At 45.0% G+C, this 18281-nt stretch overlaps 1 protein-coding gene across 1 annotated transcript in view; it reads left to right on the forward strand.

The window, feature by feature from the left end:
* Nucleotides 1-1186, forward strand: part of pudp (pseudouridine 5'-phosphatase) — a 193370-nt gene extending 192184 nt beyond the window's left edge. The window contains exon 4 of the mRNA XM_062975303.1: nucleotides 1118-1186. Within this exon, the coding sequence (XP_062831373.1) occupies nucleotides 1118-1171 (54 nt within the window). The 3' untranslated portion in view covers nucleotides 1172-1186. The remainder of the gene's footprint in view (nucleotides 1-1117) is intronic.
* The last annotated feature ends 17095 nt before the right edge of the window (nucleotides 1187-18281 follow it).

Genomic DNA, 18281 nt, shown 5'->3' on the forward strand with positions numbered 1-18281 from the left:
GCCATGATGCATAGTGATTCCAGCGTCCTCTGTAAAGAGGTCCATAGTATGCTCGAGCAAAGCAGATGCTGTCTGGACAATGACCCCCAATCCAATATTAATATGCCAAGGCTGCTCTGAAGCAAATTTACATTGGGTTAACCTGCCCAGTGTAGAGGCATCTTAGATTCATTGACTCAATTGTTGAATGATGAAACAATACATTGGTTAGTCCCATGGATTCAATAGGTCTACTCTACTCACAACTAGCAACAGAAGCCGGGTTGATGATTATGATGGCTAGCCTATGGTTGAATACTTTTAAAGCCGTATGGTTTTTTAAAAAGTAATCAAAGCTCTGGGGAATCATGGACAATCAAAGTTCTGGGACATCCATTTTGATTCTCCTGCTTGTGTTCTCCAGCTGCCCCCTCCCATTCTCCCAACTTGAATGTAAAGACATTTGTAATTCTTTGTACATTCTTCTCCAAAGCAAAATGTCACCTATATCTGTAGATGACATCCCTTCAGTTTCAACACCTGGTAAATGTTAAAATACATACTGTGCAGTATATACATATTATTGAATATATGTGACTTGGAAAGAGATAGGATACAAAAGTCTTGGTGCTAAATTTCTTATTAACGTCCTTGTGCGAAGAAAGCCTTTTATACTTCAGAGTAGATGCTACCTCTTTAAATTCAAGCTGAGAAGCAAGTTCTCCTACGTTCCATCATCTATCACAATCCATGTCTATCTGATGATAGATTGCTCTCACCAAAAGGGCTCCCACTTCTGATTAAATGTGTGATACACATGTTTCAACAGCATATAATTGTTCAGAAAGGAACTGGATTGGGATTTTTCCCCTATCTGTATCCTCTTTTTGTGGACAAAATCAAAAAAAAAAAACTCTAAATTTAGTTTCAGAACCAGCGTTTCCATCATTAGGCTATTGATGGCATCCTTTCAAGTGTATTATGGGGTATTACTCAATGGAGGCAACTGTCACAGAATTATAATTACACAGGGGATGCATTTCAGTACAAAGATACAAGCTATCTGTCAGAAGTCAAAGGTTACATGATTTATTCTGCTATAAGGCATGCCCTCATTAAAAGCCACTTTGCTTTCCAGGTGCCTTTCTCCATCAGACTGAAACTCAGCAGCACGGAGGTGAAAGTAAGTTAAAAAGGAAATCTTTATGCAAATGCCACATCTTACTTGCAAATTCTTAAGGACAATTATCTATCATGTGCCAGAAAAAAGGCGATTACTTATGCATAAAAAGAAAATAATGAATAATTATTACATCCACCAATCATGAGAAATGCTAAGAATTACTTCTTTATAAATGTATTCTGAGTTGCCTCTGTTCTTTTTCTGAGCTTCTTTGATTGACATCATTTGGTATGTGTGTATGTGCATGTGTATTTAAACAGAACAAATTTTACCTCTCTTTTGGAATAGTCTACTAATAGCTTATATATTAAAATAACTTGCACTTTTGCCCATTATTTCAGATACACTAAAGGTCTGGCGTGTCAACACCTCATTTTTTTCAGTTCAGGATTCAAAGAACTATACTAGATACTCTAGAAACTACATTTTGTGGAGCTTCTCAAGCTTGGGATACTACCGCACATGCTCATGATAGTCTCCTGGGTACAAGAAGCAATGGAGTTCACATCTAAATTTGACATCCCTAACAAGATACCTGAGAAACTACATGACCCAGGGTCCCTGTTTTCTGGAATGTCGCATTTTTCATACTTCTTGTCTTGCTAGCAGTCCTTCTTTTCATAATGGTCCCTACCAGATAGACTGAAGGGGAAATGGAATGAGAGTAGCTGCAATAGAAGGGAGCGATGGATTGTCACCTTGACGTGGTGAGGGCGCTTGCGTGTTCCAATGAACTTGAGGGCAAAACCACAGGAGTCACACACTCCCAGGAGTGGCCACAGGAGAGGATCCAGACCAAGAACAATCTGAAGACCCAAAGACCTCAACGGCGGAGCAGGCGGAGGATAACATGTTACATGTTACAATGGCTGTGAAGGCGGAAGAAGGCTGCAAGAGACTGAGAAGCCACTCTCGTTGTGTTAATCACACCACTGCTGGGACCTCAATCTGTGAAGACTGTGTTGACCGGCCGTGCACCGACCTCCACACATTAAAAAAAATCATGCACAGGCGTCTTCCAAGAAATGGAGGAACATCATCCTCGAACTACGAGGGATCGCCTAAGTAAGGCTCAAGGTGAGCTTCTTACAATCATCAGGAAATAAATATCAGTTGACTGAAATTCATGAGGAGTTCACATTGAGAGATAATTCTATTTTCAGTATCTTTTAAAAATGCAAAAGAAAATATCCTTTTCCAGAGAGAAGCTGGGACAAATAAAGAGCCCATTCGACTTGCCCAGAGTGTGGAAAAAGATATCAGATTCAGGTGAAAGCAAAAGAAATCTGCCTTTCATACACCATATAAGCGAAAAGGCTAAGACTTGACTTCAAACCCAACCTGTACATTCCTTATCAGGATCCCTCTGCTGTATATTATGGATGCCTTTTTATAAAGGACCCCCCCCCCCCCCCCGCCAATTATTTATTAATCTCATTCATCTCACCAAAGAGATAGGGAGTAAGGGCTGGAGGATATTTAAGCACGCACACACACACACACACTCCAGAACAATGAAGCAATCAATTTCCATGGGTTTGAAATAATTTCTTCATGCAAATAACAGAAGTGTTTAGTTTCAGGAGATACACGTTTGATTCCCTTTGGTAAATTAAATCAGAATGTAATTAATTAATGTACTAACTTTGCAGGATGGAGTTTAGTGGGTCCTTTGTATCAGTTGTAGATTCTCCATAGATAGTAAAATCTGTGGATCCTCAAGGCTTGTTCTATATAATGGCATAGTTAAATGGTATCCCTTATAAAAAAATAGGAAAATCAAGTTTTGTATTTTGGATCTATTATTTTTAAAAATATTTTCAAGCTGTAAATGGTGGAATCCATGGATGCAGAATCCATGGATATGGAGGACCAACTCATTTACTTATTACTTACTTACTTACTTAGGCGATCCCTCAAAGGCCGAGGATAATGGTACTCCCATTCTGGTGTCTTGGGGGTGTGTCCGTAGGTGGCTGAAGAGACCTATTATTGATCTGCATGTTCTCCTGCAGTGAGGATATTGGTTTCCAGGTGGAAGGCGTTCCTGGTCAGGGTTGGCTTGACGTGCCTTCCTCTTGGTACGTTTCTCTCTTAAGCCCTCCATTTGTGCCTCTTTGAACTCTGCAGCACTGCTGGTCACAACTGACCTCCAGTTGGAGCGCTGAAGGGGCAGGGCTTCCCAGTTCTCAGTGTCTATGCCACAGTTTTTAAGGTTGGCTTTAAGCCCATCTTTAAATCTCTTTTCCTGTCAACCAACTTTCCATTTTCTGTTCTTGAGTTGGGAGTATAGCAATTGCTTTGGGAGACAGTGATTGGGTATTTGGACAACGTGGCCAGTCCAGCGGAGTTGATGGCATAGGAGCATCGCTTCAATGCTGGTGGTCTTTGCTTTTTCCAGCAATAACATATAAACATTTCTATTTCAGTGTCAGTGTTCACTTCTGTGGAGAGGTGGCTGCCTAGCTAGCAGAAATGGTCGACGTTTTCTAATGTTACACCATTAATCTGTGTTTCTGGCCTTGCAGAGGGATTGTGATGACTCATGGGCCATGTAGTCCCGTTCCTAACTCTGTTGTGACAGATGAAGAGGAAAACTTTGGTTTCCCACCGTTTCAGCCAGAATTGGAGCTTTTTCAGCCAGAATTGGAGCCCTTGCACCTGCAGGAGATTTGCCTTCCAGAAGTCTGCCAAACAAGCCTTGAGCCGAAATCTCCCCCATTTTCTCGCCACGAGTTTTATAAACAACAGAGAGGGGCTCAGGAGGCTTCTCGCAGGAGTGCTAGGATCGCTGCCAGGCATTCAGCTGATTAAGCCTGCTTCCCATGGGAATCTTTAGGGAGTCATGCATCTGGACACAGAGAATGGCTTTCAGTTCTGGTTCCCCAGAGAATTGCTCTCTGGCGGGAAAACAAGACCCTATTTAGGTGTTTTGCCCACGTTAGAATCTTGCGGAGTCAATTTGTCAGCTTCGGGAGTAGGTTGTGTGTGGACTACACTACTCCCGCTTCCAAGCCCTCGTTCCTGTTTCCAGCCCTGCTTTGCTTTCCAGGACCTTGCCTTGCTCCACGGACATTGCCTTGCTTCCTGGACCTCGCCACGAATTTACCACGGATCCTGTTCTTGCTCCTCGTTCCTTGTTGCCTTGAATTAAGCCTAGTGTTCCAAGAATCAAGTTTACTTCCCAGCCTTGCTTAAGTTTCGTGGACTAAAGGATCTTGTCATCTCCCCTCACTTTGCTTGGCAAAGTGAGTGTTTCGGTTATTGGATTACAACATTGGACCTTAATATTTCATATTGGACATTGTTTCTTTGGACTAATTTTGACCTTTCCTGAAAGGTCTACTCCTGGACTATCTTCTACACTTGTTTTTATTAACTTTATATACTCCTACAATAAAGATATTAGATAGATTCTGGCCTCTGTGTATGGTTATTGGTGCTCTGCAGCCTGGGTCTTGACAGTTTGACTCCGCCACCTTAAGCACCAATCAACCTAGGCCAGAATGTCTACCGGAGCCGGACCGGGAGACCAGCCACTCAGCTACACCATCGCCAAGGATGAAGTGGACAGAATCCGTGATATGATCCACGGGCAGGAGGGAGAAATACGGGGTTTGAAGGAACGCGGAATCCGTCTCCCTGCCCTGGCATTGCCAACCAAGTTTTCTGGAGAAGCTTCCAAGGTTCACGTTTTCCGTCGTCAATGCCAGGCATACCTAGAAGGCCGTGATGCCGAGTTTCCCAAAGAAGACATCAAGGTGGCGTGGATTTACAGTCTCCTGGACGGCCCCGCGGCCAACTGGGCCACGGCGCTGTTCGATGAAGCCTCCCCACACCTAAGTTCCGCGCAAAACTTCCTAAATCACCTTAAGGCGACTTGGGGAATCGAGGACAATTTGGAGGCGGCCGGCCACAAACTCCGGCGCCTTTCCCAAGGGGACAGGCCCTTGTCCCAGTACATAGCCGAGTTCCGAGTGCTGGCTCAAAACACCGGTTGGAATGACATAGCCCTCAGAGGACAGTTTCGGGAGGGTCTCAATATCGAGATGTTGGAAGAAATCTCCAAGGTGGATCCTCCGAACTCTCTTGAAAGACTTATTGACCAATGTTTACGAGCCGAAGTCATGCTTGCCAACAGAAAACAATGGCTCCGAGGCCAGAGTGGGAGAGCTGGGGCAAAACCTCCCGCTCCCGCCGGCGTCCAACCACGTCCAGTGTGGAGACCCCCGCCACCAGCCCCATACCCCAGAGAAAGCGGGGAGGTGCCAATGCAATTGGGCAATGTGCGCCCCAGGTTAGACGTTGCCGAGAAGGCCCGCCGCCAATGTTTAAACCTCTGTTGGTACTGCGGAGACGGGGGCCACTTTGCCAGAGAGTGCCCAGCCAAAAGAAAGCCAGCCGCTCGTTTGGCGGCGGCGTCCTCCATGGAGTCGGAGTCGGCCGAGGTGGCTGGCGCAAAGCCGGCGGGGGAAGCCAACGACCGGGCGTAGATAGGCTCGCCAACCCGGTCAGAAACCCCACTCAAGAGCCGCCAACCGGGGTCCTATTTCTCCTAGTGGTCACCTTGTGGTCAGCAAAAAAAGGACCCGTCATGATCCACGCCATGATAGACTCAGGAGCAACAAACAATTTCATTGATAGAGAGTATGCCGACTCTCTGGGATTACAATATCACGATTTCAAGAACGCCCGGGTGGTGCAAGCCATAGATGGCCGTCCCCTAAAGACAGGTCCAGTAAGCCAATGGACTGAACCCACCAGAATGTGGATAAGGGAACATATGGAAGAGGTTTCCTTCTTTGTGACCGAGGTTCCTCATTTCCCCGTGATTCTAGGGATTCCATGGCTGACACTTCACGACCCCAGCATCTCTTGGACCAACAGAGAATTAGTTTGCTTCTAAATATTGCCAAAACCATTGTCTTGTAGCCAAGGTCTGCCATGCCACAGACGCTGAATCCATCATCACCTTGCCCAAGAAATACTCAGACTTTTGGGATGTTTTCAATGAGAAGGAAGCCGAGAAACTGCCCCCGCATAGGCCTTATGATTGTGCCATTGACTTGGTGGAGGGGGCCCCGATCCCGCGAGGACACCTCTACTCCCTGACTGAACCAGAGCAAGAAGCTCTCAGGGAGTTCATAGAGTCAAACCTCCGCAAGGGGTTCATCAGACCCTCTCAATCCCCAGCCGCTTCCCCGGTGATGTTTGTGAAAAAGAAGTCAGGGGACCTACGCTTGGTGGTGGACTATAGAGCATTGAACAATATCACTAAGCGGAACCGCTATCCCCTGCCTTTGATCTCGGACCTATTAGACCGGCTTCGAGGGGCCAAGGTTTACACCAAGCTGGATCTTCGGGGGGCTTACAATCTAGTTCGCATCAGGGAAGGGGACGAATGGAAAACCGCCTTCCAGACTAAATTCTGATTATTCGAGTCCCTGGTCATGAATTATGGTTTATGTGGAGCTCCCGCAACGTTCCAGCATTTTGTCAATGACATCTTTCAGGATTATCTAGATCGGTTCTTGATCATCTACTTGGACGATTTTTTGGTGTTTTCTAGATCACAATCAGAACATGAGAACCACGTCAGAATGGTGTTACAACGATTGCGGGATCATGGACTTTATGCCAAGCTGGAAAAATGCGCTTTTGATCTACAAGAGGTAGATTTCCTGGGATACCGTGTCTCGCCACTAGGGCTCTCCATGGACCCGGCAAAGGTTTCAGCAGTACTGGAATGGCGGGCGCCAACCAACAAGAAAGAGGTGCAGCGTTTCTTAGGGTTCGCAAACTATTACCGCAAGTTCATTCCAGACTTTGCCCGCTGGTCTGACCCAATCACCAGCTGCATCCGTGGGAAACAGCCTTTCCGCTGGACGGAGCAAGCAGAGAAGGGGTTCCAGCAACTAAAGAAGTTATTCACGTCCCAGCCAATCCTTCAGCTCCCAGATCCTAAAACCCCTTTTGTTGTGCAGGCTGACGCCTCCGATGTGGCAATTGGGGCTGTACTCTTGCAACCAGTGGGAGATCATCTTTACCCTTGTGCTTTTTACTCCCGTCAACTAACAGCCCCAGAGAGGAATTACACTATTTGGGAAAAAGAACTTTTGGCCATAAAGGCAGCCTTTGAAACTTGGAGACATTGGTTAGAAGGGGCCAAATTTCCCATTGAGGTCCATACTGATCATCGGAATCTAGAACATCTAAGAACTGCCCGCAAGTTAAATCAGAGGCAGCAGCGCTGGGCTTTATTCTTTGAGCGTTTTGACTTCCAGATCCATTATGTAACCCCAGCTCAGACCAAGCAAGCAGATGCTCTATCACGGAAACCAGAATATGCCGCAGGGCGCAGAGAGACCTTTGAATCCCAATTGCTGCAGCCCGAGAACTTTGCCACGCTCACAGTGGGGAACACCAACTCCACTCTAATTGAATCTACGTCCTCTACTCCAGGGCCCCTTTGTGCTCAGGAAATCAGGGCCAGTCAACAGGCGGATGCCTGGGCTCAAGATCAACTTCGCCAAGGACTACATTTCCCTTTCTCGCTTAAGGATGGGTTGCTTTGCTATAGAAATCATGTCTACATCCCTCCAGGACCGAGCAGGGAAAAGGCACTTCGTCTGTGTCATGACTGCAAGCCAGCAGGGCATTTCGGATTATTTAAAACCATGCATTTGATCCTAAGAGATTTCTGGTGGCCCAAGGATGTGGAAAAATGTCAATACCTGCCCGGTATGCCAGCGCTCCAAGACAAGAAGGGAAAAGTCCTCAGGGCTACTGCATCCCCTTCCTACTCCATCTCGTCCATGGGAAATAATTTCTGCGGATTTTATCACTGACCTACCACCTTCCCTTGGATTCACCACGATCCTTTTTACCCTGCGATGGCCTCCCCACGGCCAAAGAGACTGCAGATTTATTCCTTCAGCATGTTTTCAGACTACATGGTTTGCCCAAAAGTTTGGTCACAGACCGTGGGACTCAATTCACCTCTCGTTTCTGGAAAGCACTACAAAAACTATTGGGCATAGACTCTCGTTTATCTTCGGCTCACCATCCCCAAACGGATGGGCAAACTGAGCGCACCAATGCCACTTTGGAACAATACCTTCGCTGTTATGTAAACTATCAGCAGGACAATTGGGCTTCCCTGTTACCACTGTCGGAGTTTGCCTACAACAATGGTGTCCAGGCTTCAACTAAAGAAACCCCGTTCTTTGCAAACTACGGCTTCCATCCACGTTTCTTCCCTTCTGTCCTTGAAACCTCAGAAGTTCCCGCAGCAGAGGACTGGCTGCAAGAACTCACAGCGGTACAACAACTTTTGCTCCAGCAACTAGACCAAGCCAAGGAGGACTATAAACGTCACGCTGACAAACATCGCCAGCCGGGCCACGAAATCAAGGTAGGAGACCGGGTTCTTCTGTCCACTCGCTTTTTGCTCTCCCACCGCCCTTGCCGGAAGCTAGATGCCCGTTTCATTGGTCCCTATCCAGTGGTGGCGCAACTTAACCCCGTGACTTTCAAACTTCAACTTCCGCGCTCTATGCGCATTCATCCAGTGTTTCATCACTCCCTGCTCCTTCCGGCGGATGGTGTGCGCCCTGATACAGACCGGCCGGCCCCCACTCCTGTTTTGGTGGATGGGGAGGAGGAGTTCGAGGTTCAGGACATTTTGGATTCTCGCTTTCATCGCCGCCGCCTTCAGTATCTCATTGACTGGGTAGGTTTTGGCCCCGAAGAACGCTCTTGGGAAGACGCTTCCACAGTCTATGCCCCTGATTTAGCCCGCCGCTTCCACCAGGCCTACCCTACCAAGCCACGGCCCCGCACCTTGGGAAGGGAGCCCATTTTTAAGGGGGGCCTTGAGGAGGGGGATAGTGTGATGACTCATGGGCCATGTAGTCCCGTTCCTAACTCTGTTGTGACAGATGAAGAGGAAAACTTTGGTTTCCCACCGTTTCAGCCAGAATTGGAGCTTTTTCAGCCAGAATTGGAGCCCTTGCACCTGCAGGAGATTTGCCTTCCAGAAGTCTGCCAAACAAGCCTTGAGCCGAAATCTCCCCCATTTTCTCGCCACGAGTTTTATAAACAACAGAGAGGCGCTCAGGAGGCTTCTCGCAGGAGTGCTAGGATCGCTGCCAGGCATTCAGCTGATTAAGCCTGCTTCCCATGGGAATCTTTAGGGAGTCATGCATCTGGACACAGAGAATGGCTTTCGGTTCTGGTTCCCCAGAGAATTGCTCTCTGGCGGGAAAACAAGACCCTATTTAGGTGTTTTGCCCACGTTAGAATCTTGCGGAGTCAATTCGTCAGCTTCGGGAGTAGGTTGTGTGTGGACTACGCTACTCCCGCTTCCAAGCCCTCGTTCCCGTTTCCAGCCCTGCTTTGCTTTCCAGGACCTTGCCTTGCTCCACGGACATTGCCTTGCTTCCCGGACCTCGCCACGAATTTACCACGGATCCTGTTCTTGCTCCTCGTTCCTTGTTGCCTTGAATTAAGCCTAGTGTTCCAAGAATCAAGTTTACTTCCCAGCCTTGCTTAAGTTTCGTGGACTAAAGGACCTTGTCATCTCCCCTCACTTTGCTTGGCAAAGTGAGTGTTTCGGTTATTGGATTACAACTTTGGACCTTAATATTTCATATTGGACATTGTTTCTTTGGACTAATTTTGACCTTTCCTGAAAGGTCTACTCCTGGACTATCTTCTACACTTGTTTTTATTAACTTTATATACTCCTACAATAAAGATATTAGATAGATTCTGGCCTCTGTGTATGGTTATTGGTGCTCTGCAGCCTGGGTCTTGACAGGGATTGGCTTGTGCCTGTTGGAAGAGCACTTTGGTTTTTTCGGTTTTCAGTGAGAGGCCGAGCTGCTCATATGCTTCTGCAAAGGTGTTTAGAGTGGCTTGTAGGTCTTCTTCTGAATGCGCACAGACTACGTTGTCATCGGCATATTGGAGTTCTATAACAGACGTTGTGGTGACCTTGGTTTTGGCTTTCGGTCTGCTGAGGTTAAATAGCTTGCCATCTGTTCGATAGATTATTTCCACTCTGGTGGGAAGCTTCCCATCAATAAGATGAAGTATCATATTGATGAAGATGGAAAATAAGGTTGGGGCAATAACACATCCCTGTTTGACACCTGATTCCACCTTAAATGGGTCGCTTTGGGAAACATTGCTGTCCAAGACTGTTGCCAGCATGTTGTTGTGAAGGAGCCGCAGGATGTTTACAAATTTGTCAGGAAGATGGTCCAGAGATCGCTGCGATTTACTGTGCCAAATGCATTTGCAAGATCAATGAATGTCATGTACAGAGGTTGATTTTGTTCACTGCATTTTTCTTGGAGCTGTCGTGCAGTGAAGATGATGTCCACTGTTCCTCTGGAGGGGCAGAAGCCATTCTGGGATTCTGGGAAAGTGTCTTCTGAGATAGGAAGAAGGTGGTTTGCAAGGATTCTTGTGAGGATTTTCCCAGCGGATTTTAGGAGGGAGATACCACGATAGTTTCTGCAGTCTGTTCTATTCCCTTTCTTGATGAGGGTGATGATAGTGGCATCCTTGAAGTCTGCTGGGATTTTCTCGGTCACCCACACTTTTTCAATGAGCTGGTGGAGTTGTTGTATCAGCTCAGGTCCACCCTATTTGAAGATTTCAACAGGGATCCCATCAAGTGCGCTGGCTTTGTTATTTTTTTTTGTTGGCTGATGGCATTGCTGACTTCTTCCAAACTAGGCAGTGCTGCAAGCTCATCCCATTGTTGTTGTGGGATTTGTGAGAGGGCCTCTTCAGCCACATTGGAGTTGCGATTCAGAAGATTTTGGTAGTGCTCTTTCCAACATAGTGCAATTGATCTTTTGTCCTTCAGAAGTTTGGTTCCATCTGATGAGTGTAGAGGGTGTATGCCATGGGTTCTTGGTCCATAAATGATCTTTGTGGCTTTGAAAAATTCCTGAGCATCATGGGTATCTGCAAAGTGTTGGATTTCTTCAGCCTTCTTTATCCACCAGATGTCCTTGAGTTCTTTGGGACCTCAGCTTTTGCACTAGCATAGATCTTTTTCTTAGCAGCACAGTTGGTGTCTCTCTGCCATGTTTGGAAGGCTTTCCTTTTTTAAATCAATTAACTGTTGGATCTCTTTGTCATTATCGTCAAACCAGTCTTGATGTTTCTTAGTTTCATATCAAATAGTTTTTTCACAGGCTGTGATGATGGAGGCCTTCAGTTTGTTCCAGTGTTCCTCAACTTTTTCAGACTGTTTTGTGGGTAGATGATCCTTCAGTGTTGTTTGGAGAAGAGCTCGTTTGGAGGGCTCCTCAAGGGCTTGAGTGTTCATTTTGCGCCTTATTTTTCTTCCTTGGATTCTCTGTTTGGGGGCAATCTTGATAGGCATTGTGGATCGGATTAACCTGTGGTCTGTCCAGCAGTCATCAGCATCTGTCATGGCTCTTGTGAGAAGCACATTGCAGCGGTCTCTGGCACGTGTAATTACATAGTCCAGGAGGTGTCAGTGCTTTGACCGGGAGTGATTTCATGATGTCTTGAACTTGTTTTTCTGGCTGAAGAGTGTGTTGGTGATGACAAGATTGTGTTCTCTGCATTTGGTGAGGAGCAGGATGCCATTCAAGTTGCTGTTTCCAACCCCGTCTTTTCCTATGGTCCCTGGCCACAGGTCCGACTTTTGTATTAAAATTCCCCAGGAGGATGATTTTGTCCTCCTTAGGTATTTCCAATAGGACAGTGCCCAGCTGATAATAAACATTTTCCTTGATGTCTTCGTCAGCATCTAGTGTTGGTGCATACGTACTTATGATGGTTGCCTGTTGATTTCTGGCAAGGTTAATTCGGAGGGTTGAGAGTTGTTCATTAATGCCAATGTCAGGTGCTTCATCAGGTCATTTCTGATAGCAAAGCCAACTCCGTGTATTCTCCGTTCTTCAGGCAGTCCCTTCTAGAAGAAGGTGTAGCCTCCTTTTTCTTCCTTCAGCTGTCCCTCTCCTGCTCTTCGGGTCTCCTGAAGCACTGCTATGTCTATGTTCAAGCGCCCCAGTTCCCTTGCAATGATAGCAGTCCTGCGTTCGGGGTGTTCACTGTCAGTGTTGTCCAACAGTGTTCATACGTTCCATATCCCAAAGTTAATTTTTCTTTTTTGGCTGCAGAGTGGTGACCCCTCTGGATGTGGCAGTCCAGTCAGGGATAAGAGAGGCAGACTATGTTTAGGGCACCTTTTCTAGCCCCTTCCCCATGTGGGGTGAGCAGATTAGATCCTAAAAAGGGCTGCTCATGGATACAGCTGCCAGACTACTCAACTGCCTCGGACCTTGAGATAGAACAACTGAATCCATATCCACTGCCCATGTGCCAGTCTGTGACTACCGGCTTCCAGATTTCACAGTCCTGCCCCCGGCACCACTCACTGATCCCCATGGGATTTTTGTTGGTTTGTTTTTATTTTTCTTGGAGGATGCCTGCGTGTGATTTTTTAAAAATGTGTGGAGGTTGGTGCACGGCTGATCAACACACAGTCTTCACAGAGTGAGGTCCCAGCCAGTGGCATGATTAACACAATGATGGTGGCTTCTCAGTCTGTTGCAGCCTTCTTCTGCCTTCACAGCCATTGTAACATGTACCGTGTTATCCTCCGCCTGCTCCGCCGTTGAGGTCTTTGGGTCAATGGATTGTTCTTGGTCTGGATCCTCCCCTGTGGCCCCTCCTAGGAGTGCATGACTCCAGTGGTTGTGCCCGCAGGTTCATTGGAACACGCAAGCCCCCTCACCACAACAAGGTGACAATCCATCAAGGGGGAACCAACCCATTTACCTTGCTCTTTTCAGTGACAATTTTACACATACTCCTTGCTGCTGTCAGTTGTGAACTAAGACCATTTTTATAGCAGATATACTGCAAAGCACAGGTCTGTATGCTCAGTGCAAACATAAGCTAAATGCTGTCAACATAACTGATTCTAGTACAGACTATGACGTTTCTTCTATCTGCTTGACCCCTTGGATCCATTTTCAGAGCTACACCTTTGGCTCTGGTAAAAAGCTTAGCTTTAGTTTGTCCTTTGTTTGGAAGTGGATCATGCTATTAGACATGGAGGATTACTGTCAATAGCAGGTAGTAGTACAAGGGCAGGAAGATTTAGGTAGCACAATTTATTTCACATTTTGACATTCTCTGAAAAAGAAGCTGTGAACTGCTGGTGTTAGGTAATGTTAAATCACTTCCAGTAACATGAAGCTTACTTATGTTTTAGGGTGGGTGGGTTATGTCGGTCTTTCATCATCTTTTACAGAAACTGGTATGTTGAATAATCCCTCCATGCTAGAATCTGTTGTGATGCTCCTAACTTCGAGTAAATAAGTGGATTTCTTTCTCTCACATCTAATGTGTGGTACAATCCTTTATGTGTCCACTAAGAAGTAAACCCCATTGACTTTAGCGGGACTTACACCCAAGTATTTAGCAGGACTTACACCCAAGTATTATAGTTGTAAATGTTCTGTATTTCCCAGTGTTCCACTCATTATATTGACAAGTGATAATCTCAAGGAGGAGATAATCTCAGGGATAAATTCTTCTTAAAACACAAAATGCCCACCCCTGCTTAGTACAGCATTCTTTCCATCAGACTATTTCCTCCGGATTTATGCTCCGGTGGTTTAAAATAATATCTTAAGCTGTTTAAATGAGATTTCTTCTATCTGATGTCTTATGCCTGCATTTTGTGGGCCTTTTGCTGTGCAAATGTTAATATTTATTGGCACATGTAAATGTTTCTAACCAGCAAACAGTGAGATCTTGGTTTGAGTTTGGGACAGTGATTTCTCCTTCATATAATACAATGGGATGGAATTATACTAATAGATGTCAGTGACAGGGAAAGAAAGGAAAATCCATTTCTGATGATGTGCTCTGGATATCCTACTGTGTTGTACTAGATAGGATTATTCAGTGACAAGCTCCAAAAATCCTATCAGTCTGCTTCCCTAGGAGCATGACAGAACACTCTAATGTTCAATTGCCATTCACTCTGCATGAGTCTAAGAAACCTGAATACAGGAGGCTGCAGAATTAAAAATGTCAGCCTTAAAATATCTATCTATGTCAATATATACAGAATAAACCCACATGCTTCTCAAAGCACAGAAATCCTAGCCATGGAGTTAGTACCTTTTATTACTTTCAATATGCTCTACATTAAATCATCTTCACTATTCAGAAGAAAATTGAGATGTATTAAAATAGCTTTGCTGTTGTTTCCTGTATGTACTCTTTTACTCAAATGAATTGTGTTAATTGCTGTTGATTTATAATGCTTCTGTCAGTTCTTGTTGTCTTAATGGGATTGTGTAGAAAACTTCAGTTGATATTCTTCCAGTATTCTGTTTTTTAATCTGGGTTTTATTCTGTTTCCTTTGCAATATGAAATAAGAGACAGGAAGTAATCACGATAATTTTGTTCATAATGAAGTATATGTTTCAGTGGACATTTATATACCTATGTAACAATTATAAAGGGGGTAATTCTTCCATTATTTCTCAAAGAAAATAATTTAAGAGGCTTATGTATGTGGATGTGCCTTCAAGTTGTCTTATTGTGACCACATGAGTTTTATAGTATTTTCTTAGACAAGAAATAGTCAGAAAGAGTTTTGCTAATTCCTTCCTCTGAAATACAGCCTATAGCACTTGGTATTATCTGGTATTTTCTCATTCAAGTATTAATAATATTTAAGATCGCTTAGATTCCAAGATCAGATGTTATACAGGAGCAAATTGTATTTCTACAGGGAGTCGAGGTAGCGGGAAGAATAGGGGAAACACCAGAATCCTATGCCTTGTACATTAAGGAGGTGGGGAAGTCATCATCTAGAAGTATTGAAATATGATTCAGGGCCCTTCCAGACAGGACAAAATCCTGTCCTGGGTCGACAGGCCAAATAATGTGTTGGGAGCTTTGAAGAGGAGCACTTTCCTCCCTCAACTCTCCAAAGCTCAGGAGCTTTCTCTCAGGGACCTGAGGATGCAGCTGGGCCCCTCCGGCAAATTTAGAGAGGAAATTGGGGGGGGGGAGCTGGGAGGGAAGTATGGGGCTGCCATCCCACTCCTTCGGGCTCTTAGAGTCCAAAAAACCAGAATGTCAATGGAGATTGGCCCTCAAGAGCACAGAAGATGGTCCCAATAGTCAATCCCCATAGGTCCAACAATTCAACACATCTGGACTTTGCAATAAGGTCCAAATCTGTTGAGGGATTTTTTAATCCAGGGTAAATCAGGAAATCCTAGTTTATTCTGGATTAATCCAAAATCCATCATGGGATTTGGGTATGTGTGGAAGAACCCTCACACTGGCTCTACACTGCCCTATATCACAAGAGCTGATCTCAGATTATCTGCATTGAACTGAATTATATGAGTCTACACTGCCAGATAATCTGGGATAAGGAGGTAATCTGGGATCAGATCCTAGGATATAGGGTAGTGTAGATCTAGCTTCTGCATTTCTCTAATTTTATACAAAAATGAAAAAAACAAAACAAGAAAGCAGAATTCCAGTTCCAATTACTAATGTCTATTGTGTATATAAACCACATATAAAGTTTACATTTGTATTTGAAACATTATATAATATTTTCAGCACTACTCAGAGCTGAGTATGGCATTCTATAAAATATCAGCCTCCAGCTTTTCTTCCAGAATTTCTAAGTAGTTTTGCTTTCTGTAGAAATTTTGTTCCTGGTTCCTATCCCAATAGTTACCCATTTTTAGGGCAACTAAAATAGGAAATTATGCTATGTTTGCCTAATCCAGACATGGACAAATTTTTTTGTCTTGGGGCCACATTGTGGGGCCAGGCTGGGCCGGAAGAGAGGGCGACTGGGCACGTGCCAGATGAGATGGGTCTGGGAGGGAGAGAGACTGTGAAAGCATGGGGCCAGGAGGGGATGGGGCTGGGCCTAGGCCATCCTCAGGTTGTTCTCCTAGTATAAGGATGGGGCTGCTTGTCCCATCTTTATGTCGGGAAGAAAATGAGACATGTGGCTACTGCCCTGATCCTAAGGTAGTCCTCTTGGCATTATGCTGGGAGGATGGCAAGGAAGGAGATGGCCGAGAGCACTCTGGAAGGCTCTCAGCAGCTTCCTTGTACCATCCTCTCAACATAAGGACAGGGTTGCTTACACCATTTTTATGCCAGAAGGAAGGAAAGAAATGCAGTGGCTGAGAGTGCTCCAGAGGGCTCTCAGATGCTGTGTGTCTTCCTCCCCCATCCTGTCTGCATAAGGATGTGGTGGGCCACCATGTCCTTATGTTGAAAGGACAGGGAAAATGAGGAGGGCCTGAGGTAAACACACAGGGGACCGTATCTGGCCCATGCCTGGCCTAATCCCTTCAATATTGCACATAAAGCACCTCTAGTACTCTAAAAATGTAATCTCAGCTCCACACTAAGCTTCTTCAGTAGAAATACTGCTCAAACTTATGGAAGACTCCATGGGTATAGATCCCTTTGTGCATATTTGAGGCAGAATGACTTAAAATGTATTTAAATGTGATTAAAGTGTGAATCAGATTCATGTCTTGTCTCTATTCTTAAGCAAGGATCAGCAAATCAACTTGCCCATGCCATTTTCTCCTGTCTGCATGTTCTCTCTCTATCCACAGATTCTTATTCATGCATTCAAGTATCCATGGTTTGAAAACAAAATAAAAAAGGCAAACCTTGCCATTTTGTGCAAGGGACAATTTTATTATGTCATTCAACTGCATCAGGTGGGGTGATTTTAGCGTCCTAGGATGCCAGGGTGAAAGCATCACTGGTCGTTTCCACTCCAACACTGGAGGATTCTTGTGTTGTGCTGGCTCCACTGGGCCTCCCTGCCATGGCAACGCTTTCCCCATGTGATGGGGAAAGCGTCACTGAGAGGGAGCTGTGCGTGGGATGAATCTGCTACCGCCCTTCTCACAAAAGCCTGGCAAAGTGGGACACTTTGCCAGGGCTTTCTGATGAGGCTCATTGTATGTAATGGGATTCAAGCATCCACAGATTTTGGCATTTTTTACTTTTAGTGTGTCTTAAAAAGGTAATGTTGTTGAATGTGTCTATTTCATTTATTGTCTCTATGGTTTCTTTCTGGCAATTGAATGTTTGCCTTAAATGTTGGAAACCGCCCTGAGTCCCTTTGGGGAGATGGGGAGGTATACAAATAAAGATGACGATGATGATGATGATGATGATGATGATGATGATGACGATTGTCCTGGAACCAAACTCTAGTGAAACCAAGAACCCATTGTATGTGTTTAAATCATAACACGGACTTGAATTTAAAGCAGCATTATTGCATTTACGTTTTTCTAGAGAGTGCCAAGACTCAATCTGTCTTTATGACAATCCAGACTGTTCCTTCAACTTCCACAATACAGCATTGTATTATATCAGTCTGGTAGCTAGTAGACACTTGACAGATAAACAACACTGAATAAACACCTTTGACTAGTAGACACACCCAGATCTTGAGTGTAGGCCATTTTGCATCCAATAATATCAGTTGCAATGGTATCAATAATACACTTGCATAATTGAAGCTCTATCATAAGAACTGAAAGTTTTCACTGAACTGAAACACTGTTAGCCTGGAGTGCATTTGCCCATACTTCATTATGATATTACAGAAAAGACTGGCGCAAGAGTCCAGCTGTGAACTACTGGGATAGTTAATTGATCTTGAGCATCTACAGAAGAAGCAGTCCGTTCCTCGGGCCTCTCAGCAAGGCCTGGACGTGACTCAGGCCCAGGAAAACCTTCATCCCCAGTGACATCAGACACAATTACAGGCTGAACTACATCAGAACAGCTGCATAGAATTCAGAGCTGATACAAAGTAGAAATGATCCTTGATTTCAGTGTCCATGTAAATCAACCTGAAAGAAATATCCAAGGTCATCCAATCAATTTCATGACTCAATGAAGATTAAAATATAGATCCATCAAGCCCTAGTCTCTTTGTAGGTGATTCCTCAACGATCGAAGATAATGGTCCTCCAGTTGTGGGGTCTTGGGGGTGGGTCCGTAGGTGGCTGAAGAGTCCTATTCTTGATC

This window comes from Anolis carolinensis, chromosome 3, assembly GCF_035594765.1.
Source record: "Anolis carolinensis isolate JA03-04 chromosome 3, rAnoCar3.1.pri, whole genome shotgun sequence".
NCBI lineage: Eukaryota > Metazoa > Chordata > Lepidosauria > Squamata > Dactyloidae > Anolis > Anolis carolinensis.